Source organism: Penicillium hispanicum, assembly GCF_028827665.1.
Source record: "Penicillium hispanicum strain IBT 35686 chromosome Unknown utg000004l_segment0_segment0, whole genome shotgun sequence".
Classification (NCBI taxonomy): domain Eukaryota; kingdom Fungi; phylum Ascomycota; class Eurotiomycetes; order Eurotiales; family Aspergillaceae; genus Penicillium; species Penicillium hispanicum.
Window position 1 is genome coordinate 2120414 of NW_026623196.1, and position 24937 is coordinate 2145350.

Sequence of the window (24937 nt, forward strand, 5' to 3'; positions counted from 1 at the left end):
GATCCTCCGAGTCGTTAACTCCGGATCGGGCAAGCAAGCAGGGGCCAAGATCGGTCTCTCGGTGCTCCGTGACTCCCCCGTGCCCCCCGTGAGTGGGCGAACGTGCGATATGAGTGGCCCGGGTGGGCGCGACTCCGGCCTGGACAGCATAAATCGGATTCTGGTGGAGTCGGCGGTGCTGGCAGTCGGCCTGCTTGCACTCCGTGCCCGAAACTCCGCGCTATCTACACCGTCGTCCGCGGATGCCTCCGCGGGCATGAAGTTTATACTGTTGATGCTGGGGTTTTCATAATAACTCGGTCCCGTCTACGCCCGGGCTACGATCTTTTCCTTTTTGTTCTTCACTGGCCCTCACTTACTGACCACCAATCGACTACCCATTGACTGGGATACCACCCGGCCATTATGGAGACAGACGAGGAGGTGGAGTTCGCTCCTATCACGGATCGCATCCCAACAGTGATGGAGGAGCGAGAAATCGCGTCTTTGAATCGTATCGCCTCCAGCAAACTGGGCCAGGCGCTGTCCGCATCCACCAGCAAAAAGGAAAACTACGATCCCGCATTGGACCCGTCGAGCCCGGAATTCGATCACTACCGATGGGCTCAAGCTGCCCTGAGCCGAGTGCATGAAGAGGGTATTGATATCCCGCATCAGGGCGTGGTCTTCTCCAATCTCTCCATCAGCGGCTCTGGCGCACCCATCCAGTACCAAAACACGTTAATTTCCAGTCTCGGAGTCCCCTTTCGTGCAGCTGCGCGAGCTTTGTCCGGCAAGAATCGATCGCCACCGCGCCAAATCCTGCACAACTTTGATGGCTTGATGCAGGGTGGTGAGCTTCTGCTCGTCCTGGGACGGCCCGGCAGCGGATGCACCACCTTTCTCAAGACCATCACCGGTCACCTAGGAGGCTTGACGATGGGCCCTGAGAGCAAGATCCATTACGAGGGTGTCGACTTTGAGCAGATGATCAAGAATCATCGGGGCGAGGTAGCATACAACAAAGAGGTGCGCTTCTTAAATTTCAATTAGGACTTCACATCGAGTACTGACAATTGCCCCCTGGGCTAGGTGGACCTCCATTTCCCGCATCTAACCACCGGCCAAACTCTTACTTTCGCCGCACATGCCCGTGCTCCGCATCGCCGGGTGGAGGGCATGACGCGCGATGAATACGTTGAAACGCTGACCCAGGTGGTCATGTCGGTTTTCGGTCTTTCACACACCTACAACACGAAAGTCGGTAGCGAATTCGTGCGCGGAGTCAGTGGTGGTGAGCGCAAGCGAGTCAGTATTGCGGAAATGTTCCTTTCGCGTTGCCGCATCGGAGCTTGGGACAACAGTACTCGCGGTTTGGACGCAGCCTCTGCCTTGAAGTTTGTGCGATCTCTGCGTCTCGCGGCTGATATGGGACAGTCCTGCCATGCAATTGCTGCGTATCAGGCCTCGCAGTCCATGTACGATCTATTTGACAAGGTCGTACTCCTCTACCAAGGATACCAGATCTACTACGGACCCCGCGATCGTGCTGTTAGCTTCTTCGAAGACATGGGTTATGTGAGACCGGAGCGCCAAGTCAGCGGTGATTTCTTAACTGCTATCACCAATCCCACGGAGCGCAAGGCTCGGCCTGGTATGGAGGAGAAAGTGCCGCGAACCCCGAAGGAGTTTTCCGAATACTGGAAGAAGAGCCCCGAATATCAGACTCTCCAGGAGCAAATCATGACCTATGAGAAGCAGCACCCTCCCAGCGGCGAGGACTCCAAAAGACTCCAGCTCAGTCATTCCCAGCAGCAAGCCCGGCACACGCGCGATGGCAGCCCCTACCTTCTCTCCGTACCTATGCAGGTTCGACTATGTACCCGCAGAGCCTATCAGCGAATGCTCAACGATCTTCCCACCGCCATGTCCCCTGTTATTGTGCAGGTTATCCTTTCCCTGATTATCGGAAGTGTTTTCTACAACACGCCCGACACCGCTTCCTACTTTTTCCAAAAGGGTGCTGTGTGTTACTTCGCTGTCCTCATGAATGCTCTTCTCACGATGAACGAAATTCTTCAACTGTATAGCCAGCGCTCCATTGTGGAGAAACAAGCCGGATATGCGTTTGTTCATCCATTCGCAGACGCTCTGGCGAGTCTTGTCGTGGAATTCCCCATCAAGCTTTTGCGAATCACAGCGTTCAGCATCGTGCTTTACTTCATGGCTAATCTGCGCCGCGAGGCAGGCCAATTTTTCATTTTCTATCTGTTCCTCGTCATCGCCGTCATCACCATGTCCGGTCTTTTCCGTAGCCTGGGAGCTCTCACGCGCTCTGTGGGCCAGGCCATGGCTTGTGCGGGTCTCATGGTGCTTTGCATTGTCGTCTATACCGGTTTCACTCTCCCGCAGCCCTCTATGCATCCCTGGTTCTCGTGGATCAGATGGATCAACCCGATCTACTACGCCTTCGAAGCCCTGATTGCGAATGAGTTCCACGGGAAAGATTTCCCTTGCACTACAGTCATTCCCACCTATGCGACCGGCACGTCGTTCATCTGCCCTGTTGTCGGTGCTGTGGCTGGTCACAGGAACGTATCGGGAGACTCATTCATTGAGCAGAACTACGAATACTACCATTCTCATCTGTGGAGGAATCTCGGCATTCTCATTGCCTTTGCGATCTTTTTCAACGCAGTTTACCTGATGGCCACTGAGTACATGACCAATGACCGGTCCAAGGCAGAGGCTCTGGTATTCCGTCCCGGTCATGCTCCCAAGTATTTGCAAGCTGGTCAGGATGCTGAGGGTGGAATGCTTGATGCAAACCAGCTCGAAGTGCAGGCTACAAATGATACCATCCGCCTCCCAGAGCAGACTGATGTTTTCTCCTGGAAATCCTTGAACTATGACATTCCTGTCAAGGAAGGGACTCGGCGACTCCTAGATGACGTGAACGGATGGGTCAAGCCTGGAACTTTGACTGCTCTCATGGGTGTCTCTGGCGCAGGCAAAACAACCTTGCTTGATGTACTGGCGCAGCGAGTGTCCCTTGGTGTGGTCACCGGAGATATGTTGGTCAATGGTGCGCCTCTGGCGCCTAACTTCCCCCGTCGAACTGGATATGTGCAGCAGCAGGATCTTCATCTACCGACCACGACCGTGAGAGAAGCGTTGCAGTTTAGTGCCATGCTCCGTCAACCCCCTTCCGTCAGCAAGAAGGAAAAACACGAGTACGTGGAATCTGTCATCAAAGTTCTCGGTATGGAGGATTTCGCCGAGGCTGTGGTGGGATCTCTTGGAGAAGGTCTCAACGTCGAACAGCGGAAACTTCTTAGCATTGGAGTCGAGCTTGCTGCGAAGCCGACACTTCTGATCTTCCTTGATGAGCCTACTAGCGGGCTGGACTCACAGAGCTCATGGACTATTTGCCAATTCCTCAGGAGACTGGCGGATCACGGACAGGCTGTGCTGGCGACAATTCACCAGCCTAGTGCCACCCTCTTCCAGTCATTTGACCGTTTGCTCTTCCTAGCCAAAGGTGGCAAGACTGTCTACTTTGGTGACATTGGAGAACAGTCGTCTACTCTCTTGGGATACTTTGAGCGCAACGGAGCTCGGGGCTGTAAAGACCTGGAAAATCCGGCTGAATACATCCTCGAAATGGTTGCCGGAGACGGATGCCCCGGAGTTGACTGGGCTCAAGTATGGCGCAAGAGTCCCGAACATGAAGAAGTCATCGCCGAAGTAGATCGCCTCCACACAGTTGGCAAAGGTTCGACTCATGAGCCTTTCGAAGACAACGACAATGCCGAATTTGCCATGCCCCTGTACAGACAACTGTGGGTGGTGCTGGTGCGCTGTTTCCAGGCGTACTACCGCTCCCCCGATTACATCTTCGCGAAGTTCATTCTGGGTATCTTCTCAGCGCTCTTCATTTCATTCTCTTTCTGGAAATCGGCAGGAGACGGCAACACCAGTTCCGAGCAGGGCTTCCAAAATGTGCTGTTTAGCGTTTTCCTACTGTGTACCATCTTCAACACCCTCGTGAACCAGATCATGCCTCGTTTCGTTCAGAACCGCGCCCTCTACGAAGTTCGCGAGAAACCCTCTCGCATCTACTCGTGGAAGGTCTTTATCCTGTCACAAATCCTGGTCGAGTTCCCCTTCCAGGTCTGCCTGGGTGTCTGCGCCTGGGCGTCCTTCTACTGGAATGTCTTTGGCACCGGCCAGTCCAGTGAAGACCGTGCACTCATTATGCTTTTCATTGTTCAATTCTACATCTACGCGGCCAGCATGGCCCAATTCGTCGTCTGTGTCATCCCCGACCCAGCCTTTGCCGCTATGATTGCCACTCTGGCATTCGGTATGAGCTTTATCTTCAACGGTGTCATGCAGCCACCCAGTGACCTGCCCGGCTTCTGGATCTTCATGTACCGGGTCTCTCCCTTCACCTACTACATCAGTGGCATCAGCAGCACGGCATTGAAGGGCCGTGATGTGCACTGCAGCAAATCCGAGCTGAACGTCTTTGACCCACCTGCCAACCAAACCTGTGGCGAGTACATGAAGAAATTCCTCGATGCGACAACCGGAGACGTGTACAACAAAGATTCCACATCGGGTTGCCAATACTGCAGTATGAAAACTGCCAGTGAATATCTGGCCCAGCGGGAGATCTACTACAGTCAGCGATGGCGCAACTATGGTATCTTCTGGTGCTACTTTGTGTTTAACATCTTCGGGGCTGTCACGCTCTACTACGTGTTCCGCGTGAAGAAGTGGAAGAAGAAGACCGCCTAAGCGTTGTGTGGTGAAGGTGTAAATAAGGAGTCGGGGTGAAGTGGTTTTTGTATCATACTATCGTTACCAACTATTTTCTAATCATAGATCATCAATATAGACACTCATCATTCATCATGATTTGTCGATGATAGTGCATCCGTACAGATGTACCTGCGGGTGCGGGGGATCGATCCTCCCCGGTCGTGCTCCATTTAGCTCCTGTTTAGCACCCGTTTAGCTCCTGTTTAACACTCGTTTAGCACCGTACTGGAAGCTACCCGAGTAAATGCTTGGACCATGGTTGGCTCGCATCCCATCGGTCTCCGCCAACGGATGGAGAGCTGACCCGTTCCACGTCAGCTTTTCGACCAATCCCGAAGAAGGCTAGTCCTTCTCCCCAAAGCTCGTCCAAGCTCTAGACTGGGATTGGAGGCCCGCTCCTCGTGTTCGACCGCCGTGGCTTGGGACTTGGGGTCATCCACCATTGTCTCTGTGCTTTTCCTCCCTCGCGGGGTCTCTCTTCTCACCATGGCCACCGGAACCGCAACGACGACGGCCACGGCCACCAGCGCCGCGCGGGTCAGCTCGCAGGGCATTTTCGAAGGAGGGAACCCGTCTCATTATGACTCTTCGAACCCGATCGTACTCTTTATCATCCAGGTACTAATAAGGCTTATTCTCCCCATCCCACAGATAGGGTGCTAAACAAACCTCCAGGCGGTGATTATCATCGTGCTCTGCCGTCTACTTCACTGGCCCCTCTCCAAGATCCGTCAGCCGAGAGTCATCGCTGAAGTCATCGGAGGCATTGTCCTAGGCCCTTCAGTGATGGGCCGCATCCCCGGCTTCACGGATGCCATCTTCCCCAAAGCCAGTGTCCCAGCGCTCAGTGTGGTGGCGAATTTGGGTCTGGTGCTCTTTTTGTTCCTGGTGGGACTCGAGACAGACCTGCGCTTCCTAGCCAGCAACTGGCGCGTCGCCATCGGGGTCTCCGCAGCGGGCATGATCTTACCCTTTGGGCTGGGTTGTGCTATTTCCTATGGCTTGTACAACCAGTTCCATGGCGAACCGGGTACCGTGCCCATTGAGTTCGGCACCTATCTGCTTTTCATCGGTATTGCCATGGCCATCACCGCATTCCCGGTGCTGTGTCGTATCTTGACCGACTTGAAGCTTCTCGGGACAAAGGTTGGCGTGATTGTGCTGTCAGCCGGTGTAGGTAACGACGTTGTTGGGTGGATTCTGCTTGCGCTCTGCGTGGCTCTGGTAAATGCAGGCAGTGGGCTCACGGCTCTGTGGGTGTTGCTCGTCTGTGTGGGCTACATGCTATTCTTGATCTTTGCTTTCAGGCCACTTTTTTTACGATTTCTCAGGCACACTGGAAGCTTGCAAAAAGGCCCCAGCCAGTCCGTGGTGGCCTTGACCTTGCTCATCGCTCTGGCCTCGGCGTTTTTCACCCAAGTCATTGGTGTCCATGCCATTTTCGGTGGGTTTGTCATTGGCTTGATGTGCCCTCATGAAGGCGGGTTTGCCATCAAGTTGACCGAAAAGATCGAGGATCTTGTCGCGGCCCTCTTCTTGCCCCTTTATTTCACCTTATCGGGTCTCAGCACCAACTTGGGCTTGCTGGATAATGGTATCACTTGGGGTTACGTGGTTGGTGTCATTGTCATCGCTTTCACAGCCAAGGTGGCTGGAGGCGCTTTTGCGGCCCGCTTCTCTGGACTGTTGTGGCGCGAGAGCTTCTCGGTCGGCGTCCTGATGAGTTGTAAGGGATTGGTGGAATTGATTGTTCTGGTAAGTGTATCCCTCTTGCTACCTTTCAGCATCTGACTGAGCTGACACACCCGTCGTAGAACATTGGTCTTCAAGCCAAAATTTTGAGTACTCGCACCTTCACTATCTTCGTTGTCATGGCTCTGATCACAACTTTCCTGACGACTCCTCTCACAGCCGTCCTTTATCCAGCATGGTACCAAGTCAAGGTTGAACGCTGGCGACGTGGGGAAATCGATTGGAATGATAACCAGTTGCAGCGTGATGGTCGCTCCGATAGTGTCGCAGCTGTCAAGGATCAGCTGAATGCTATACCTGTCCGGAAGCTGTTGGTCTACCTTCGCTTAGATGGTCTTTCAGGAATCTGTACCCTGGCAGCTCTTCTGAGCCCCTCCCGAGGGGCCACCGTTGCCAGCCCGCGAGTTCACCCGGCAAAACTACCAAAGCAAACCGAACAGACCGTGGAAGATGCCCCCTCGCCGGCTGATGGAGAAGAGACCTCGCTGCGAGTTCATGGCGTTCGACTCATGGAATTAACAGATCGTGACTCTAGTGTCATGAAAGTCTCCAGCGGAGATCATGCTTTGTGGGACCCGGTCGTCAACACATTCCGCGCCTTCGGCGAGTGGCACGATCTTTCTCTCATGGCCGGCGTCTCGGTAGTGCCGGAGTATTCTTACGCAGATACGGTGGTCAACATGGCTCGCCAGGACACAGCAGACCTTCTGCTCCTCCCATGGAGCGAGACTGGCACCTTGGCAGACCGTCAAAATGGTCTCGAGACCGATGCAGCCAATCGATTCGCCAACGGCGCATACACAAACTTCGTGGCCAATATCTTAGAGCAGGTCTCTGGTAACGTGGGCATTTTGATCGATCACAGCGCCAGACCACCCTCTGCTTCTCCCAAGCGCCCGACAGCTTCGCGATCATCTAGTGCACTAGGCATCCAAGGCTCGATTTGGGCTCGGCCGCCCACCGGCAACCGCTCGCACCACGTTGTGCTTCCATTCTTCGGTGGCGAGGATGATCGGTTTGCACTTCGCTTCGTTCTCCAACTGGCTCAGAACGACCAGGTCACGGCAACCATCATCCAGATTGGGAGCCTGCACTCGGACCCGGTCAAGGCTGTTGCTTCCGACTCCAAGGTCACCACCTCTTGGGCTTCTGGAAGCCAGTCAGACGTGGTCTTTTTCGATACCCTTCGTGACTCTGTCCCGGAGGACCTGAAAGAACGTGTTGTCTTCCGGCAGCCCGACGTGCCGGATACTATTAGCGACCCCGTTCAATTAGCCCTTGTTGCTGTGCGACGAGAGCTCGACCAGATGTCCAATAAGTCCGGTAGCATCGTCGTCGTTGGACGACGGAGTCATCCGGTGGACATCCCTATTGACGCCAACACTGCCACTGACAATGTTGGCTCTGAAGCCCGCCACACACTGGGGACCGTCGGCTCGGCGATGGTGCAGCATGACAACGAGGTGTTTGGGAGCGTGTTGGTGCTACAGGCTGGCACAAGTTCTGGAATCTTTTGATAATTACTACGGATAAACTATCGTTCTATTTGGAATTTGACCAATGATTATTTGGACATGGCATTACTATTCGGGGCATGCTTTTGGTGTAGTGCACAATAGGGTAGTATACATAAATGTAAGGAAAGAGCCCCTCGATAGGCCATGAGAGTCGGGCGAGACACCCCGGATAGAGTCATTATATGCTGGCCACCCGCGAAGATGCATCAGGTTGACTTCAACCATTAGATAATCGTAACGAAAAAGAGAACAAGTAGAAGGAAGACGTCGGCGGTGATAGCTGTCTGGGTCACCGGATTCCCGAAGAAGTGCAGCTGGACTGACGTGAATCCCAGAACCACGGCAGACGATAGTGCTGGGGAACGTCGCGGGAGGGCGGTTCTTGAGAGGATGGGTAAGAATTGATCTCGCGTGCGCTGGAGGGCAACTCATCGTTTTCGTACGACCCACGGGCGATGGCGACCAGTTTTCCCAGGATGGCGTATTCGAGCTTGAGTTTGACGCTGTAGGCGACCGGTTTGAACATCACCTGGACGGAGTAGTAGCCGACGTACTCGATGACAACCACGGCGACGTCGAGGACGAGGATGAGTATGTTGATGACGAGCAGTTGGTGCAGGAGGCCGTGTGGTCGACCCTGTGGGCGGAGCCGGAGGAGTTTCACTGTTTCCCACACGTATATCCCCGAGATGACCAGTTCCTGGATGCAGAAGCCGACGAGCTGGACCCGCTCCATGACATTGTATCCGCTAGCGAAGGTGCCGACGGGGGCGGCGACGGTGCCATACAAGAGGACGATTGTCGGGATGTGTAAGAGGATGGCGTCCACGACGATCATCCACAAGATGCCCCATAGCACCTTGGTGTTTTGTAGAACCAGATGTAACCGCGACCATAGCACCATCGACTGGCCCGTCACCAAACAACACCAGCTGGAGATGATCAATGTGACGCATACCCAGGGCGTGACTCCCGTGGGGAAGAAAAGAAGGACATAGCCGAGACAATGGGGGAGAATGCTGGCGGACGAAATGAGCAGACTCCAAAAGTAGCACCCGCGCTTTCGCTTGAAGGAGACGAAACACAGCACGATGAGCTCGATGGCATTGTACCAGGCGACGGCCGCAAACGCGGCGAAGATATGGGTACGGACCTCGTCCCCAGCACCGGTGTAGCTGTGTATCAACGAGTCCGCGACATGCGAGGCGCTGGCGGGTGACATGGGCGATAGGAGAACATCGCTCAGCGGGTGGAATCTGGGGGAAACACAGCGCCTCCGGGGAGAGGCGATTGAAAAGGAAGACCCTTGCGCGGCACAGGGATTTGCGCGGGTGTGGCGATCAGGGTTTGCCTCGCGATTTGAGATTGTGCGAGGCGCGCTTGGCCTGGGAAGGCTGCCCTAGAGCCCAACACACTGGGACATATCGCGGTCAGAGCGTCGGCAAATGGAAGAGTGAGAAAGGTATGGCAAGAGAGTTGACAAGCGTCGGTCAACGCCGGCGAGTGCATGACAAGCTCTTCAGGGGATGCGTTCCATGGGATGGTAGTCTCTGTCCGTGCGAGGCGCACACTGGCCGATTCGCCGCTCCGGAATCCAGCACCATGGGTCCGGCGTCTGTGACTGGCGACGGCGCTATCGAAGGTTGTTGTCGTGCATGCACGAACAATGGCCTGGCGCCGATCATTCCTGGGGGATCTCGTAGCTGCGGCCGCTATTGATCGCGGTGGATCTGGCGGATCGACGGGACGAACCATCAGCCCCTTTTTGCGCTCTCCGAATTATCGAGCCTTGCTGGACCGTGCATCTGAATCGTAAATGGGTCACCGTCATGGATGATATGTTGCATCGTCGGTGGTCGGGATCGCCGAAGGCGGCTCTGATTCGCCACCACTCTGGAGCTCCATGTCGAGTCTCACACGCCCCAGCCTTGGATTGACCTTTGCAACGCTCCTGATTGGCGCCGCGGACATTTTATCGCTTCCCCGGCCGATGGAGATGGAGATGTCCACTCTAGAGAGACAGTGGGGGGGAGACAAAGCAAAAGCTGGAATGGTAACAAGAGAAGATGGATTGGATTGAGTCGACGCGGAGAATCCTCCCCGCATGGATATATAGCCAAGAGCGTCAATGTCCCTCCACATAGCTACATGATCAACTTTCCCCAAGGATTTATATTCATGCATTCCAAATATTCAAATCAATCCAACTCAGCGATTTCCCATGCACTTTCAACTTCCCCGCAACCTTGGTTCGAGTTGAATCGACCACCGATAGCGTTGGCTAATGCCTCACAGGGGGGTTTTACAGTACTTGATATGCAACTGTTTCGACACTTCAGGGGTCAAGTCAGCAGTGCTTGGAACCCGACGTAAAGCCAATCTTCTGTCTGGGGTATGGGATAGGAACTTACAGTCCACATCACTCGGGGGGCAACCGGCCGACAGACAAGCGAAGAGGAATCCCACAAAGTCCTTGCTATTACAGGTGCAATTGGTGTCCAGGTAGGTCGGACAATTGACGTCTGCGGCAGCTTCAATATTACACTTCTCCTATTGTCGATCTTGATCAGAGGGCCTGGCCATGGATCTGCTCGCAATTTAGAAAACACCGAACCTACCAAACAAGGAGTCATTCCCTGCGGATTGCGGGGGTCGTCGGCGACCACCAGAGAGAACAAGGACAGGAGGGGCATCAAGATTGAGATTTTCATTATGACAAATGGGTCCTCTGGGACTGAGCGTAATTGATGGGGCGTAGTGAGGACGGAGAGCTGGCAAGGTTGAGACTATTAAATAGGCAACGCGTTCGGACCGCAGCTATCCACGCTGGGGATCACTGTGTAGCAGTATACCTGGGTCGAATGTATAACACGGTTGATAAATAGTTTTTAGGTGGACTACGTAACTACAATGCAAGCATAGTAATTTTTCCTGACTGTATCTGCGCACGGAGTATAAGCTGAGATAATTGGCAAACTCATGACCGCGAATCCAACAAAGCAAGTTTGAAACGTATGATGTATATAGATCACCTTTCAAGGTTCATTGGAAACGCTCTATTTTCTTGCGCTTCTCTGATCCCAAGGCTCCCACCTCGAGTTGGGCATGCATACCGTTGGTAGAGATGAACATCTAACGGAAGCCAGAATCCACGGTGTGACAATTGACCTCGATAGATTGACACGAACGGCGTTCAACTGTCAGCAACGTGGAGAATCTTTGCAGATGATCATAGTCCGAGGAAGCACCAACGGCAAACATGCATCGCGATGTCCTCTCCGACACTGGGTGCAACCCACTTAGCCAATAAAATATGTTCCGGGGTTAGCAGAGCGACGTGGATGAACAGCAGGGACTGGCCAGCAGGTTGCTCAAGAACTACCGACATTCTACGGAAATGAAGAATATTTGCAACACCAGTATTAAATGTACAATTGATCTGGTCAATGGACCTATAGTTCTGGGGTCACGTGACCCAACGCGTTTTGTCTCTTTTGCGATTTCGACTTCGACATCCACGGATTGCCTGATGATGACGCAGATACATAGGGGCTCTTGGATCGCAGGCTTGATTTCTGTTGCTGAACCGATGAAGGGCGCAGCCATGGAATTCGATCGCCAGCCTTCCCTATCGAGCGCGATCTTAGATCGGGTGACGTCAGGAATCTCGATCGCTCGATCGATGACATCCTGGCCATTCTCAGAGCTCAAAATGGGGCCTTCGCGTCGCGAGAGGCCGCGCTAAGAAATGCGCGTCTTGACCCCCTTTCGATTTCCCGCTCACAATATCCCCTTGAAGCTCTTGACACCCATCACTCCCATTCGATCCTGCAGCTCAGTTGCAACCATGGCCCCGAAACGAAAGGCGGCCGACGCAGACGTTGATCAACAGCCAAAGGATGGCCCTCCGAGCAAACGAGGCCAGCCCGACTTGAAGAAACCGCATCCCAATGCAAAACAGGCCGAGGATTTCGGAATCGTACTGCGCGACTTCTACCCGCCGGAGATGAGCAATGAGCGGTGCCAGGCATACAACGATGGCACTTTGGAACGGCCCATAACGAACTTGGAGAAGGCGTGTCTGGACACTGCAGAGAAGCGTCGCTCAGTCGAGGTCGGCCAAGCTGTGGTCCATTGGTTCAAGAGTGACCTGCGTCTCCACGACAATCGTGCTCTCCACACAGCTTTCCAAATTGCCCGCGACAATCAGGTTCCCTTGATTGGTCTTTATGTGTTTTCCCCAGAGGACTTTTCAGCGCATCTGACTAGTCCCGCCCGGGTGGACTTCACGCTGCGCACGCTACGGCAACTACAGCGCGACCTGGCCGAGCTTGACATTCCACTGTATATGGAAACGCAAGAAAAACGGAAAGCGATCCCAGGTCGAATCGTGGAGCTGTGCCAGCAATGGGAAGCCAAGAACCTGTGCGCCAACATTGAATATGAAGTGGACGAGCTGCGCCGTGATGCGAAGCTCGTTCGCCTGTGTGCTGAGCAGCACATTGATTTCGCGCTCAGCCATGATACCTGCGTGGTCACACCGGGTGCTCTGAGTAGTCAACAGGGTCGGCAGTACGCCGTCTACACGCCTTGGTTCCGATCTTGGCTGGCCTTTCTCAAGGAGAATTCCGACTACCTGGAGTTATCCGAGGAGCCGGGCTCTAACCCAGGAAATGCGCGGCAGGGGTTGTCCCACCTCTTCGATTGCAAGCTGCCGACTGCTCCAGATAACAAGAAACTCTCAGATGCGGAGAAGAAGCGGTTCGAGAAACTTTACCCGGCGGGTGAGCACGAAGCATTACAGAGACTCGATAGATTCTTGGAGACAAAGGGACGCAAGTACGAGGAGATGCGCAGTATGGTTTCTAAGGATTACACGTCCATTCTTAGCCCCTACTTTGCTTCTGGGAGCTTGAGTGCTCGTACCGCCGTGGTGACCGCAAAGAGGGCAAACAAGAACCACCTGGACCGATACGATGCAGGCTATATATGTTGGATTAGCGAAGTTGCATGGCGTGACTTTTACAAGCATGTTCTGGCCCATTGGCCATTTATTTGGTGAGAATCTTGATTCGTCTCTTTCGCCTCTTGTTTTGCACTTCCCAGGCTAATCGAAATCGCCAGTATGAACAAGTGCTTCAAGCCGGAGCATACTAACATTGAGTGGGAGTACGATGCAGAACAATTCCAGGCCTGGTGCGATGGCAAGACTGGGTATCCCATTGTTGACGCGGCAATGCGACAGCTCCAGCACTCGGCCTGGATGCACAACCGCACCCGCATGGTGGTCTCCTCTTTCTTATCAAAGGACCTTCTGATTGACTGGCGGCGCGGCGAGCGTTATTTCATGGAAAACCTCATTGATGGCGACTTCGCATCGAACCACGGCGGCTGGGGCTTCGGGTCCAGCACCGGCGTCGATCCGCAACCATATTTCCGTATCTTCAACCCCACGCGTCAGAGCGAGCGATTCGACCCCGATGGAGAGTATATCCGTCACTGGGTTCCCGAGCTCCGGGACGTCCAGGGCGCCGCGATCCATGACCCTTACGATCGAGGCGCCGGGAAGACGGCCGAGAAGAACGGCTATCCCAGGCCGATTGTGGCACATGGGCCGAGTCGGGAGCGAGCGTTGGAGCGGTTCAAGAGTGTGTTGAAGGGGTAAGACTTCGAGTCGGGCAATGTACCTTTATCCCTCTTCAATCACCTCCACCACAATCGGCCCACGCTGTAGATGAATGTAACGATGCATCCTAGAAGCGCACCGGCGCGCGCTGTGAGTGGCCGTTGAGGCCCGGCGCCACAGTTTCCCCGCGCTTCCCCATCTTCGAATTCCCCGGTCTGGGGATTTCGCAATCTTCAACTTCTCCATCGTCTCCCCCCTATGACGCCTTGATATGGACTCGCAGTCCGGGGACTTCCCGTCTTCCACTCTCGGCCCGGTTGACCTCCCCAATGGAAAGCGACGATGGCGGCGGAATCGAATCGCCTGCGACTCGTGCCACACCCGCCGAGTGCGCTGCGACCGCGCTTTCCCCTGCTCACGATGCTTGCGCAGCGAGATCCACTGCGAGTTCACTCGCGAGCGGCGAAAACGAGGGCGCATTGCGCGCTCGAAGCTGGCGACCGGGTCGACCGCTTCGTCAGAACCCACGAAGTATGCCAGGAAGGAATCCAATGGAGACCACCGAGCCCCTGCACAGCCTGCGCTGTCGCCATTGCAGCATAGCTCGCCGGATTCGGTCCTACCACATCGGTCGCCAACAACGAATGGTATGAGCTTATCGGCTCCAAGCGTGGACGGGCGACAATCGGTGGTGGGCGATTCGCGTCGTCTGCAACGAACAGCACCGGAGGCGAATGCAACCGAAGAATGGTTGTCAGCCGCTCACCTTTCTCCAGACTCGTACGATCTACTAGGCGGCACAAATGGAAGCGATGGGCCTTTGCCGCGATTGTTCGATCTTTGGAATCCGGTTGATCTCCCGAGTCATCATACGCCCCAACAACCTCCACAGATACCCGCGGGCTCAAGCCAATCTCTTCCAGGCCGGAGACCGTCGTTAGGAGCGCGATCAAGCTTGAAATATCCCGTACTTGAGCCGGTCATGCCATTCTTGGAGTCCAACCTTCCGCGACGCTTGGTCTGCGATCTACTCGAGCTCTATTTCACTAGTGCATTCTCGACTCATATGCACCCGGTATGCCACCACATACACTGTTATGTCCTGCGGAAGGCTTCTTTCCTGAGTGCGGATCGCCCGCGGCCAAGTAGCCCAGCATTGCTAGCGAGCATGCTGTGGGTTGCTGCTGTGGATGATCGGGCGTTTTCCCTCTCCATCTCACCATTACAGCGTAGGAAGATCTGTCAATTTCTCTGTGCGTTGACGATCCGCCTTCTGCGGCCGTTGATCCATGTCTCATTTAAGGATCAAGAGGCGGCTGAGAGTGCCAATGTTCCCCAGGACTTTTCGGCAGCTGCTGTACATCATCCATTCGAAGGCATGGGTGACGACAAGGGACTGGTTGGCCCGGCTGGGTCCCTCGACGATGTGATCACGTATATCCATGTCGCGTCGATCATATCCTCCAGTGAACAAAAGGCTGCTAGTATGCGATGGTATGTCGCCTTACTTTGCTCGTCCGTCACCTCTTAACTGACATGACTGCAGGTGGCACGCGGCATTCACACTGGCCCGAGAGCTCAAACTCAACCAAGAGATGGAGGTGATGCCCAACGTTGATAGCCAAAGTGAGGGATCGAGTCCGTCGTTTGGGTACTCATTAGCGGCTTGGGGCAGTTCGCCTGGAGGTCCTGTTTTTGACTACTCAAACCCCTCTAGACCAAGCTTAAACTGCGTCTGCGATGAGACGCATGATTTGCCTAGCAACTCTATCGTTACTGAAGAGCATCGTGAAGAGCGCCGCCGCACCTGGTGGTTACTGTACATTATGGACCGCCATCTGGCATTATGCTACAATCGGCCTCTTGCTCTGCTTGACGCAGAGAGCGAGGACTTACTTCTTCCATTGGACGAGGGGTCCTGGCAGGCCGGCAATATCCACAGCAACAGCCCTCGTGCTGATGGTCCCCAATGTGTACGATCAGGGGATCGGAACAAACGTCGCGTGTTCCCTAACTTCATCTGCCATGACCATTCCATCCTTGGCTTCTTCCTGCCACTGATGACGATCACCGGAGAGCTGATTGACCTGAATCAGGCACGGAACCACCCGACACTTGGTCTGCGACTGCAAGGGAAGGAGGCGTGGGAGGTACATGTGGCGGAAGTGTTGCGACAACTCGGAATATACAAAGCCAGTTTGACGACCTTTGCGGCGGCAACGCCTGCTAATCCAGAGGCCTCGATATCCAACGCCTACGCCGCCGAACATGATCAACCGCCTAATGCACAACTCTCTCAAGCCTACTCGTGGCACACGCAGACCGTGATCGCGTACGCCTCTTACCTAGTCCACGTTCTCCACATTCTCTTGGTCGGAAAATGGGACCCAGTCTCCTTGATCGAAGACAAAGACTTTTGGACTTCTTCCCCTGCCTTTGCCTCAACCATTTCACACGCACTGGAAGCGGCCGATGCGGTGCAGCAGATTCTGCGGTTTGACCCAGACATTAGCTTTATGCCATACTTCTTCGGCATCCAGCTGCTGCAAGGCAGTTTCTTACTGCTGCTTATCGTGGAACGCCTCCAAAAAGAGGCGGGAGAGGGCATCTTGAATGCCTGCGAGACGATGATCCGGGCCACAGAGTCATGTGTCGTCACGCTAAACACGGAATACCAACGGAGCTTCCGGCAGGTGATGCGCAGTGCCGTGGCGCAGGCTCGGGGTCGCCCTGTGAACCCTAGCGAAATTCGACACCGGCGCAAGGCCGTTCTGGCTTTGTATCGATGGACTCGCAAGGGGACTGGATTGGCTCTCTAGCTCTTCTGACATCTTGACGCTTTGGTCGTAGCTTGGCTAGGCTAAGATATTGCAGCAGCAGCTTTGTACAGTGGCACTGGGCCTTGTATATTGGGTGGTAGGACGTTCTGTGTAAGGAGTCAAGCATTTGGTAGATTATGGAGTGATCATGCCTCGAGGCAATATGAAGACCAAGTGTTGGAATAAGGAAAGGCTCTCGCAAAGTGGCTACATAACCCAGGCGATGATTTACTCTTTCATCCCTTTGACCAACCCCAGCGGGTAGGTAATGTAGCTGCCACAAAGAGCCCTGGAACTGTAGTGGTCGGTGACTTTTCGAACTGCTCCTTTAGAAGTATCAGATATACTTCTCTTGCCGATCTCGGCTCGGTCTTCGGCCCGACAGATAACTGACCACGAGTTTACGAAGTAGATGCGTCTAAGCAAGTGGATAGAGCGAGTAGAGTCTGCAATTGAACCGTGCCGGCCAGACTTACACTTAATATATTCTTGTTGTTGATATGAAATCTTTGCTGCACCCGGCCCAATCACGTGTGGGCAATGTGTTCTCATCGGGAATGCAAAGCACGCCATTCTCGGCGGTTCCACTGGAGACGCGGCTGCCATCAACACAGAGAGGCAAGGGTTAATGATCATGGTAAATATTGCATTGGACCGTCAATCGAGTGCGTCGCAAGGTATCGTCGGAGATGGCAAGAGGCTCAGTTAGAGTTGCCACGCCCTTTCTGTGCCACCTTGCACCGCATCGTTGCGATCGCAACCGGCCTCGATGCGGTCCATCGCAAGACAACGGCGTCTATAGATTGGAGTGGACAATGAGCGATCGCCATCTGAGCCACCGATGGCATCATTGAGCTCTCCACACGCGACAGCTTCTGCCCGATCCACTCTCACCCTCACTCCAGATTCGCCGATCACGCAAGCTCCGCCTTTGGCGTGGGGGAAAAGCAATGTTCCCATGCCGAGTTGTGACTTCATTGATCACCGCGCTTCTCGACTCACTCCTCGCTGCACGGGTCAAGTCACCATGAAGCTCCTCAGCGCTGCCGCTGGCCTGATCGTGGCCGCCGAAGGCGCTGCTCTCGCGGCTAATGTTCAATCGGTCCTCCAGTCCGTCCTCGGGCTGGACCAGTCGCGGTCGTCAAAGCCGCCAAACTTTCTGTTCGTCATCACGGATGACCAGGACCTCGAGCTCGACTCGGTCTCGTATACACCTCACATCCAGAGACACTTGCGTGACAAAGGCACCTTCTTCCGCAACCACTTTGTGACGACGGCGCTCTGCTGCCCGTCCCGGGTCAGCCTGTGGACGGGGCGCCAGGCGCATAACACCAACGTGACGGATGTGAACCCACCATATGGTGAGTCACCATCTCAAGATAGGGCCTGATTGAGACCGAACTGACCAACCTCAGGTGGCTTTCCCAAGTTTGTGGACCGCGGTTTCAATGAGAACTTCCTACCGGTTTGGCTGCAGGAGGCCGGCTACGACACCTACTACACCGGCAAACTATTCAATTCCCATACCATCAACAACTACGACAGCCCTCATGTGAATGGTTTCAATGGCTCTGATTTCCTCCTTGACCCATACACCTATTCCTACCTCAATTCTACCTACCAACGCAACCATGAGCCCCCAGTCAGCTATGAGGGCCACCACACCACCGACGTGATCACGAAGAAAGCACTCGGATTTCTGGACGATGCATTGGAGGGTGAGCGTCCATTTTTTGTGACCATTGCGCCCGTGGCGCCACACTCAAACGTGGACCCGTCGTCGCTCCGAGACGGTCATATCTTTATGAGCGCACCCATCCCGTTGCAGCGACACCAGCATCTCTTTGAGGATGTGAAGGTGCCCCGCAAGGAGAATTTTAATCCAGATAAGGTATGTCCCCTTGAATCATGCAGATCAGCCATGGTCTAATGCTCCATCAGCCCAGCGGTGTCAGCTGGGTAAGGGATCTGCCCCAGCAGAACCAGACCGTAGTCGATTATAACGATTATTTCTACCGGTCTCGACTGCGTGCTCTTCAAGGCGTGGATGAGCTGGTAGACTCACTGGTCACTCGTTTGGAGGAGACCGACAAGCTAGACAATACCTACATCATCTACACTTCTGACAACGGCTTCCACATCGGTCAGCACCGTCTGCCGCCCGGAAAGACGTGCGGATTCGAAGAGGACATCCGCGTTCCCCTTTTCGTCCGTGGCCCGGGGGTTCCTGAGGGATATGTGCAGGATTCGGTCACCACGCACATCGACCTGGCCCCGACCATTTTCAACCTTGCGGGCATCCCGGCTCGTGCGGACTTTGATGGAACCGCGATTCCTGTGACGCCCGACTTTGCCGGCCCGCGCCATGAACATGTAACGGTTGAATACTGGGGAAGGGGGGTAGCCGAGGGGGATTTCAGCGGCATTGGTAGGTTTCCTGCACAAGTGACTCTGCGCGTGACGGTGGGAACTAACCCAACCCTCCAGGCCCGGGTGGCGACACCATGATTCCCAACAACACATATAAGTCTGTCCGTCTACTCGGCCAAGGCTACAACCTATACTATTCCGTGTGGTGCAATAACGAGCACGAGCTTTACGACCTTTCCGTGGACCCGTATCAGCTGCACAACTTGTACCCGACCAGCGCTCGCGCAGATGACGACGAGCCCCGGATTCTCGGCCGCAGTCTGTCCCAGGCTATCACCCGCCTCGATGCTCTGTTGCTTGTGTTGAAATCGTGCCAAGGTGCCGCTTGTATCGCGCCCTGGGATGTTCTGCAACCAAAAGACTCGGTCCGCAGCCTTCAGGAGGCGCTCGACGAGCGATTTGATGCATTCTACGGAGAGCAACCGCAGGTCTCGTTTGACTGGTGTGATGCAGGATACATCATCGAGGCAGAGGGCCCCCAAGTACCGTTGACAAGCCGGTATGGCTTGCCCTGGGACGTTTGGGTGTAGATCCAGCTATAAATGAAACCAGATACCCTACCAGTGGATGAGACTCACGTAACCTAAATAACCAGATCTAAGAATGATGCAGTCTATGAATAGCCAAAAATCGAAAATCACAGTTTGATCTATAATGAATTTTCCATTCGGTGCCGAGAATCAACATCGCTCCGCAAGGTCGGACGCGATTAAGTCCCTTGCATGAACCCGGGCGACCAGGAACACAAACCGGATGCACCACATATCATGCTCGGAGAAACCGACAGTTAGCCGATTCTGGCTAGGACTCTCGCCGACAAAGAGCATAGGTGCAAAGAAGAGCGACAAGGGAAAAAAAATGGGTCCGCGCCGACGCTCGTCAAAGGCGCCATGATGGCGCAATCCCTCCCCGCCGTCGCGACAGCGCCGGGGGCCACATTGGCAGCGCAATACACGACCTAGAAGCCGCTGCGAAGACGGAGATATACGCAAGCCTCGATAAGCGGCTGGGGCCGTGCTTCGCATAAGAATGCTGCTCGCCCACGCGGGTGGAAGCTCAGACGCGCGTGGGCCTGGAGACTTGCTATCTATCCCTAGGGTTGATTCATACTGTCCATTGTCAACTCTTGATCGAGCGTTTCAGCATTTCTTTTCTGTGCTCCACCATGACCCGGCCATCGCTGGACAGCAAGGCATTCGGCCAGGATGTCTTTGCTGAAAAGAATGGCGTTGATGAACGAGTGGTCGATTCTCCTCCGAGCGAGGTTGATCAAGGGATCACCAAGGACTGGGAGGGCGAAGAGTCGGCCGTTCGCCGCAAGTACGTCTGCAATGAACATGCATGATAATGAACAAGGCAATCCATCGATGCAATGGCTGACCGTCTTTGCACATAGGATCGACTTCATCCTGTTGCCCACCCTCGCCCTCGCCTTCTTTGCACTCCAGATGGATCGCGGCAACATCAGCGCCGTTTTGACGTCGACCATCACGAAGGACCTCGGTATCACCACTAACCAGGTCAATATCGGCACTCAGCTCCTGTCGGCCGGTATTGTGCTCTCGGAGATCCCTTCCAACATCATCATGCAGCGCATTGGACCTCGGGTCTGGCTGTCTGGCCAACTGTTTGCCTGGGGCCTGATTGCGACCTTCCAGGCCTTTGTCCATTCCTACCCGGCGTACTTGGTGACTCGCATTCTACTGGGTCTCTGTGAAGGTGGCTTCATCCCCGGCGCTCTGTACTATCTTTCCACCTGGTACAAGAAGGACGAAACCAGTCTCCGGACCAGTCTGTTCTTCTATGGCCAAATGTTCGCTTCGGCCTTGTCCAGCTTGATATCGGCTGGGTGTCTGAAGCTCAGCGGAGCGGGTGGCCTCGCGGGATGGCGGTGGATTTTCCTTGGTACGTGAACACCATTAATGGAGTTGACGATCCGTGCTAACATCTATGACAAGTCGAGGGCTTGATGACTCTTTTCATTGGGCTTGTCTTTACCCTTCTGGTGCCCCCCAAAGCCGGTGACGGCCGTCCTCTGATCTCCTTTGGCCGCTGGAGCTATTTCTCCGAGCGGGAATCGCACATCATCGTCAACCGCGTCCTGCTTGACGATAGTCGCAAGGCCCGTGGTCACATCCAAATCTCCCGCTTGGATATCTGGAACACCGTCAAGCAGCCTCGGATCCTGCAGCACGCGCTCTTGACTCTGGTTTCCATGTCCGGCTTCCAGGGCTTGACGCAGTACACCCCGAGCATGATCAAGACAATGGGCTTCAGCGCGATCCGCGCCAATGCCTTGGCTTCCGTCCCGGTCTTCTGTAGTATTGTGTGGCTGACAATCCTGTCTTGGCTTGGGTATGTTTCCCTGATCGAATCTGTCCATTGAAAAAACACTGACTTTCGTTTAGGGACGTCACTGGTCACCGTGGACCTGCGGTGCTCCTCGCCATCACCTGGAATGTGATCTCCTATGCCTGTCTGCGCACCACGCCCTATACTTCGTCCAAGTGGCATCGATACGGCGTCATCGCAGTCGCCAACGTATCTTATTGCAGCATGCAGTACGTATCGCCGGACCACAGTTCTGCTGTTCTTAACAACCTCTGACATGAATCTAGCATCCTCAACGTGGGTTGGTTATCGGTGTACTGCAAAAAGCCGCAAGAGCGAAGTGTCGCCATGGCGTAAGTTGACCCACTTCCCAATCGACATCGTATTCATGCACTGACTCTCTCCAAGCCTCGTTGTGATGGCCGCCAACTTGGCCGGCATTTCCGGCTCTCAGATCTTCCGCACCTCGGACGCACCGAAATACTTGCACGGCTTGACGGCAGTCTGCGCCTTGGCTGGGGCGTCCTGGGCGCTCGCGGCGATTCTATGCGTGCAATATTATACTCGGCGCCGCAAGGCGGGTGGAGTTGATAAAGAAGAGAGATCTGTGCAGGCAAACGGAGCTGCTGCACCATAGATAGAAAAGTTGTTATGATTTATGATCTGTATTGCCGTGGATTAATTGGGCTCTTTTTAGAGTTATATCAGACATACCATAGATTTAATGCGCACTGATTCGTTGACCCACTGGGCGAATCAATTCAATGAACACCTTCGTGTGCCATATCATCTAGACCATACGCCAACCCTGTGAACACACCGTTGAATCGGATCACAAAGGCTATTAAGCCTGGCGGGAAACGCCAATTCCCCATCAATCGCAATTCAGGTCGCAGATGAGCGGGCTTCGAGAGTCGTATTTGAAGTATCTTGCTGGTCCCACTTATCTTGACCTGACAGGATCTCCCCTCTCGTCGAACACTGGATCTATGGATTCCACTGTACTCGAGATCCAAGCTTCGAGGATCCCTTCGGCAATCAGGGCAAGTCCACGGGTTTTCGGATGGCGAAAAATGCTCCCCTAGGCACTTGATATGCTGCCATGCACGGCATGTGGTGCAGCAGATCCCCGTCTCCTCCAACCCATACCGTTGACCACAGCAAGGAATTGAGAACTGGAATCCTTGCGGAGCCATATCATCAAGCTGCGCGATAGAAGCATAATACCATCTTTCGCATTCAAAGGAAGCTTGGGCAAGTGCCACGGCATCTCTTGGCTCCGAGATACGTAGTATAGCCGACAAAATCTCGGGCGGAAGGTGATACGACCACTTTTCTCGGTGGTGCCAAGTGTTTTTCCAGCGTCCTGAAGTAAATATTTGGGCCAGAACCCGGAAGCCAGGAGAGCATTGCATTGCCGATGAGTTGGAGAGTAAGGGAAAGGACTCAGAATGTGCAATCACCCCGTCGGAAGCATCATCAGAAAACTCGGCAAAGGCAACATCAGCAGGCGAAATAATGATGGAACGGACAGTATGGTGTTGGCGTCGATCTCTGTCGACAAAAGATTTGGCTCTAAGAATAGCCATACGGATCAAACTTTCAGAGTGTATGTCTTCATGTAGCACAACGAGGAACCCGTGGAACCAGTATATCTCCTCTTGTGGAAATGACCAGCTAGGAATTGACTTATGGTTCACTGGAAGATAAACATCGCAATCGAATGAGACTTCAAAGTCCCATGCTGCGAGGCAGAGAAACGCCCTACAAAACGAATTGAAAACGGAGCTGGCAAAATGCCAAGTCATGGGATCGTCGATCCAGAAGCGCGATATATAGACGAAATCGGTGAAGAACTTTTCCTGGAGCTCCATCATTGGCGAAGGGGGGACCGTATCTAAAGCCAACCGGCGAAAGGTGAATGAATGGAGCTGAGATTCGCTATCCTGGCGACTCATAGAGCGGCAGCTTCGATTAGGCTGTAGGCAGAACTGATCAGTGGAAATTTCGGTCATTGCATAGACGCTGACTAGGTCAGCGGTGAACACATGGCAGACTGATACTCCGTCGCGATGCCTTCATTCTGAAAGAGCAAAGGTGCCTGCGTCTTGATCGACAGTATACACATAGTCAAAGTTTGAGCGCAGCGGGCTTGGAAATGGAACGAGCTCCCAATCAACAAGATTTATTGTTTCGTCATAAATTTGCTTCACACGGCGTAGTGTCGCCGGGGCATCTGGAGGACTGATTTGTGTCCTTGGGTGAAGAGAGATACCACTTTCCTGGTGGGATGAGTCAGGACATGTAGTAGTATCGCCCATCAAAAAAACTTACCCCCAACTCGCAAATTCCACAAACCTCTGATGCCCATATTCGAAGTGTTTAGCAGAGTACGTTGATGTAAGAAAGGAAGCGCCGAGTGAGGGATGACCATCAACGGGCAGTAAATGGCGGTCTGTACAGGCTCGCTGCAAAGAACACAGAAACTACCTACATGACCAACCTCACTCCTGGACTATTGATTGCTCCACGGCAAAAATGAAACGAGATTTATAGAGTTGGCGGATGATGATTATTCTGGTCGCAATTCAAGGACCATCTCACCATGCCTGACCTTCAGAGTCAAACTCAAACACCTCTCACACTGGACAATAGACTAGTCGCAATGATCTCCAGTGTGCTCACCTCCGCTGGTATACCTAATGTCCTGTGGGGTAACTATTTACTGACCATCTACGGGGTCCCCACCATTGTTGATGTTCGTCTCAACTTTAGTTGGAAAGAAAGACTACTGACATCACGGTAGGGTATGGCCTTCGTTGTGCCCGACGAATATAAGGAGACTGCCCTGTCTTCTATCGAGAAAGCTGGGTTTGCTCCTTGCATACAAGGTCAAAATTGTCCATTCTGGATTGGGCAGCGACGCCAGCCTTCTGCCGGGCACCTACACCTCAACGACGAACTTGCAATATCGGTATACCTGAAGTCCGATGTTCTATGGGAATTATCTTTCACCGAAGGAAGTCCGGGCCTCTTAAAGGCTTCGGATGAGCGACTTCCACCCGCGATTCCTGGCCGTGGCCAAGGGCGTTTCCCACTCAAGCTCGACCTGGTGCAAATCCCCCATCCGGTTCGATATTGCGAGGCCGTGATCGCGTTACTTTGTCGCGGTTACGAAACCAGAGCCGCAACTTATTGGATGGCTATTCTGACTTATATCTTGGAATACGTGGATGGGCTAGACATATTTGATGGAAACAGCCTAAAAGAGGCATATAGGCCATTCTATCATGCCCTCAAAGCCGGAGAGTACTCAAGGATGTATCTTCTCCTGGATGAGCTCCGCAGGCATCTGGCCCTTAGGGAGTCAGACTATCATTCAGTCAATTCTAGATCAGGACCGGAATTTGCAAAAGAAATCTGGGATTAACCTATTACGCTCTTTTCCATCGGCAGTGAGTTGATTTCAAGTCATTTTCCTAGATCATCCCGTCAGCCTGTGTGAATTACTTTTGATTCGATCGATGGGAACGACACGGGTATTCTCGGGATAATATAGTGAGGTACGAAATGAAATAAAAGAGGGCATTTCAGAGCTACTTATTTTGGATTTGTGTTGGCACCAACCCAAGGGCAGGAGGCAGATGTAGCGGGCA

At 53.8% G+C, this 24937-nt stretch overlaps 8 protein-coding genes across 8 annotated transcripts; 7 read left to right on the forward strand and 1 right to left on the reverse strand.

Moving 5' to 3' along the window:
- Positions 1 to 405: 405 nt before the first annotated feature.
- N7459_004548 (uncharacterized protein) lies at positions 406 to 4782 on the forward strand (the record flags this gene model as incomplete). The annotated part of the gene is made up of 2 exons (XM_056943732.1): positions 406 to 1008; positions 1072 to 4782. The coding sequence occupies 2 exons, from the start codon at positions 406 to 408 to the stop codon at positions 4780 to 4782; spliced, it is 4314 nt and encodes a 1437-aa protein (XP_056800615.1).
- A 510-nt stretch (positions 4783 to 5292) lies between these two features.
- N7459_004549 (Kha1p) lies at positions 5293 to 8075 on the forward strand (the record flags this gene model as incomplete). The annotated part of the gene is made up of 3 exons (XM_056943733.1): positions 5293 to 5424; positions 5482 to 6561; positions 6621 to 8075. 3 exons carry the CDS (start codon positions 5293 to 5295, stop codon positions 8073 to 8075), a joined length of 2667 nt encoding a protein of 888 aa, XP_056800616.1.
- A 289-nt stretch (positions 8076 to 8364) lies between these two features.
- Positions 8365 to 9297, reverse strand: N7459_004550 (uncharacterized protein; the record flags this gene model as incomplete). The annotated part of the gene is made up of 1 exon (XM_056943734.1): positions 8365 to 9297. One exon carries the CDS (start codon positions 9295 to 9297, stop codon positions 8365 to 8367), a length of 933 nt encoding a protein of 310 aa, XP_056800617.1.
- Positions 9298 to 11922: 2625 nt separating this feature from the next.
- N7459_004551 (deoxyribodipyrimidine photo-lyase PHR1) lies at positions 11923 to 13137 on the forward strand (the record flags this gene model as incomplete). The annotated part of the gene is made up of 1 exon (XM_056943735.1): positions 11923 to 13137. One exon carries the CDS (start codon positions 11923 to 11925, stop codon positions 13135 to 13137), a length of 1215 nt encoding a protein of 404 aa, XP_056800618.1.
- Positions 13138 to 13200: 63 nt separating this feature from the next.
- N7459_004552 (Cryptochrome/DNA photolyase class 1) lies at positions 13201 to 16520 on the forward strand (the record flags this gene model as incomplete). Its single annotated transcript, XM_056943736.1, has 4 exons — positions 13201 to 13736; positions 13836 to 13851; positions 13985 to 15195; positions 15248 to 16520. 4 exons carry the CDS (start codon positions 13201 to 13203, stop codon positions 16518 to 16520), a joined length of 3036 nt encoding a protein of 1011 aa, XP_056800619.1.
- A 1027-nt stretch (positions 16521 to 17547) lies between these two features.
- N7459_004553 (sulfatase family protein) lies at positions 17548 to 19480 on the forward strand (the record flags this gene model as incomplete). Its single annotated transcript, XM_056943737.1, has 4 exons — positions 17548 to 17881; positions 17936 to 18411; positions 18462 to 18948; positions 19008 to 19480. The coding sequence occupies 4 exons, from the start codon at positions 17548 to 17550 to the stop codon at positions 19478 to 19480; spliced, it is 1770 nt and encodes a 589-aa protein (XP_056800620.1).
- Positions 19481 to 20115: 635 nt separating this feature from the next.
- Positions 20116 to 21918, forward strand: N7459_004554 (uncharacterized protein; the record flags this gene model as incomplete). Its single annotated transcript, XM_056943738.1, has 6 exons — positions 20116 to 20270; positions 20347 to 20855; positions 20909 to 21305; positions 21359 to 21511; positions 21569 to 21634; positions 21690 to 21918. 6 exons carry the CDS (start codon positions 20116 to 20118, stop codon positions 21916 to 21918), a joined length of 1509 nt encoding a protein of 502 aa, XP_056800621.1.
- Positions 21919 to 23886: 1968 nt separating this feature from the next.
- N7459_004555 (uncharacterized protein) lies at positions 23887 to 24711 on the forward strand (the record flags this gene model as incomplete). Its single annotated transcript, XM_056943739.1, has 2 exons — positions 23887 to 24039; positions 24088 to 24711. The coding sequence occupies 2 exons, from the start codon at positions 23887 to 23889 to the stop codon at positions 24709 to 24711; spliced, it is 777 nt and encodes a 258-aa protein (XP_056800622.1).
- Between the last annotated feature and the right edge of the window lie 226 nt (positions 24712 to 24937).